The sequence below is a fragment of the Priapulus caudatus genome, unplaced genomic scaffold, assembly GCF_000485595.1.
Source record: "Priapulus caudatus unplaced genomic scaffold, Priapulus_caudatus-5.0.1 Scaffold188, whole genome shotgun sequence".
Lineage (NCBI taxonomy): Eukaryota > Metazoa > Priapulida > Priapulimorpha > Priapulimorphida > Priapulidae > Priapulus > Priapulus caudatus.
Genome location: NW_014577249.1, coordinates 342354 through 345448, shown reverse-complemented (window position 1 = coordinate 345448; position 3095 = coordinate 342354). Strand labels below are relative to the sequence as shown.

General features: G+C 38.2%; 2 protein-coding genes across 3 annotated transcripts in view; one reads left to right on the top strand and one right to left on the bottom strand.

Moving 5' to 3' along the window:
• Positions 1 to 1725, bottom strand: part of LOC106806978 (WD repeat-containing protein 75-like) — a 12340-nt gene extending 10615 nt beyond the window's left edge. For both annotated transcript variants that reach the window (XM_014809170.1, XM_014809171.1), the window contains exon 1: positions 1610 to 1725. In XM_014809170.1, coding sequence (XP_014664656.1) covers positions 1610 to 1725 — 116 coding nt within the window. The remainder of the gene's footprint in view (positions 1 to 1609) is intronic.
• A 325-nt stretch (positions 1726 to 2050) lies between these two features.
• Positions 2051 to 3095, top strand: part of LOC106806986 (ATP-dependent RNA helicase DDX1-like) — a 29379-nt gene continuing 28334 nt past the window's right edge. Inside the window, 1 exon segment of the mRNA XM_014809182.1 lies at positions 2051 to 2270. Coding sequence (XP_014664668.1) covers positions 2255 to 2270 — 16 coding nt within the window. The 5' untranslated portion in view covers positions 2051 to 2254.

Here is a 3095-nt window from a genome sequence, read left to right as displayed (position 1 = left end):
TATAACAAGATCAAGATACTTGTAAACTATGTATGTGTTTTTAACTTGTAACCATGTCATTGAGTTTAGTCTTACTCTTATAGTCTTACCCTTAGTCGTAGACGTACACGGTACAGGAGTTAGACACGCTCAAAACACGAAATTAAACATTTGCTTGCCTTAGTCTACCTATATTATAATACTCAACTATCTCTACCTACGAAATCCTCTACCTATCATCTACCTATAACTCAATATATTAAATCTAAGCGTGCAATTATACATACTCTGATACGCTCAAAACCCACCAAATTCAACATCAATCGTTCAAAAACAGCTCGCGATAATTGTTTACTAAGTAAGCCTCTAACAGACGTTGCTATAAGGAAGTATCTAAATATGTATTATTATACTGTTATAATGAATATTAGAAATACATCAGTTAAAAATTGGCTCGAAAATGTGGTGGGTCCAAATTACCAAAGTGGGTCCAAATTACTAAAAGTGGGTCTGAATTGTTGGGTCCAAACTACGGTGGGTCCGAATTACTAGCTTCGCCCTGGGGGAAATAGACCCTATGAGCCGTACTGACCTGACACGGTGAGGGACCGTGGCAACAGTGTGCGTCAGTAATTGTAAAATCAGTGAATATCAGATACAGAGAGCAAATTACATTTTGATGTCGTTGTTGACGATATGACCGCAGTGCAGAGCTATCAATTGCATTAACTTTGACTTCTTCTTCGGCACAGTTCCTTAGAAGTTGTGAAACTACGTCGAAATGCAAGATACAAGATACAAACGGTTGGCTTTACAATAAAGCTGTTCTATCTTATCTTATTATATTTACCATTCGAGATTTCACACGAGATTTCACGCGAAATCGGCGGGAACCTCATCAACTAATAATTTTATTTACCATTCGAGATTTCACACGAGATTTCACGCGAAATCGGCGGGAACTTATTCAACTAACCGCCTTTTGGAATTTTCTAAATATTATTGTTTCGAATCACCAGAAATTTCCGCACATAATCTGCCGCTGGTTTCAATTGTCCGTGGTTGTCTATATTCAGTTGTCTGTCAAGAATAATGTAACCCAACAAGAGAGGCGTTACAACTTACATGCACAAATGCGGTTCAAGGATAGATCATAGAGAACATGGGTCCCAATAAAACCAATGTCATTTACATCAATATAAATATAATATTATATCAATATAATAGGTTAGGGTTATGGTTAGGGTTAGGGTTAGGGTTAGGTTTAGGCACATTGGTTTTATTATTGGGACCCATGTTCTCTATCCTTGGGCCGATGCAATCTATACTTCAACACATGTCATATATTAATAATATATAACTTATAAGTAGAGAACATATATAATTACATGCATGAATGCGTGTGTGTTGATATACATATCTATTTCGTAGCTGCTGAAAAGAATCATAAAATTAATCATGTATTGACGTGTCGTGTGTGACCTGATAGTGATACTGATAGTGATACCGGGTGATAGCGTTGGATTGCCGTTGCCAAATCGACATTACAATACAACGCCGGAATACGGCCGACAATACAATGGTAACAAAAACGCAATATCATACAAAAGTTATTATACGAGAAGCCTACTTTGAGTCACGCGAAAATAACGGACGGAATCCTAGCATATTACTGCCTCCTTTCATAAATACGGATATATCTGGTCCAATTTTCGGATGCACGTTATTCTCCATGGAAGCAGCCATATTGTCATCGAAAAATGTAACACGCCTTCTGATTTGTCAGTTGATCAATTAGTAGAAAACTGCCAGCTGATTTAGCAACAATTATATAAGAGTGTAGAATAATAAATAAACATGTGTTCAATTAAAATTAAAAAAATTATATTTAATGCTAAAAAATGTACAAAATGTAAATATAATGCACAAATGTTTTTATATTTTGATTTATAAAATATGAGTATTTTTATTCTGAATTGTTAAATAGCTTTTAACCGGATCTCAAAGGCCGACGTAGACTGGGCTCCGACAAGCTCCGATAGCTTGCGCCATGCTTGCACTAAATCTTTATTGCCAGCCATGGGTCTTCGGAACCCATCTACTTTCGGCAAACAACCATTTCTAGACATTGCACGATTACTACACTAAATTTAGTGTAGTGACTAAAAATATAGTAATTTCATAATAATTTATTGTATACAGTCTTTGGTGGTTGCGAGGCAGTAAGGGACACATACAACCACCACTATTAAGAAAAAACAGAGGAACACGAAAAATGACTGCGTTTGAAGGTTGAAGTCTTGACTGTTGAAAATGTGAATGTGAATGTGTACTAATACTAGTAATAGTAATACTAATACTAGTAATAGTAATACAGAGTGGCTATATGTCCTATATGCCCGGCAGCCGGCATATATCTGACGGCTGCCGGGCACGGTCTTCGATTTCCTAAATGCCTGGCAGTTTTTTAATTTTTAGCGTTATCTCAAGTAAACAAGGGTTAGGGTTAGAGTTAGGATTAGGGTTAGGGTTAGGGTTAGAGTTAGGGTTAGAGTTAGGGTTAGGAACTGCCGGGCATTTAGGAAAACGAAGACCGTGCCCGGCTGCCGGGCATATAGGTGGGGGCGGACATCCGGGAACTTTTGACTATTTGACCGGATGTAGATTCGAGCCGATGAAAACAAACCGTAGTAACGCACCGCACGCAGCGCATATATACGGCATAGTGCCAAGGAATTATGTGGTGTTTGGATGCCGCAATCACAGTCTTTCAAGTGACAAAAAACGATCATTCTTTGAGCTGCCGTAGCCCGAGAGGAGAGACAGATGGCTAACAGCAATTAGTCAGGAGAACGAAGACGGCGCGTATAATAGTAGCAATGGTGGGAAACAGTGGGAAACGGGCGAGTAGTCTCGCTGAAAAGCAGTTTTTTGCACACTTCCTGTGAAGTGACATAATGTTTCTCGGTGGAAATGAACAAACAACACCGAACACCCCTGTTGATTTTAAAGGGCCTACCCCCACATTTACGAAAATGACATGTCTCAATCTGGACATCATCTCTATCCTTGAACTATAGTTACTCTAATAGTAATACTAATAGTAATACTAATAG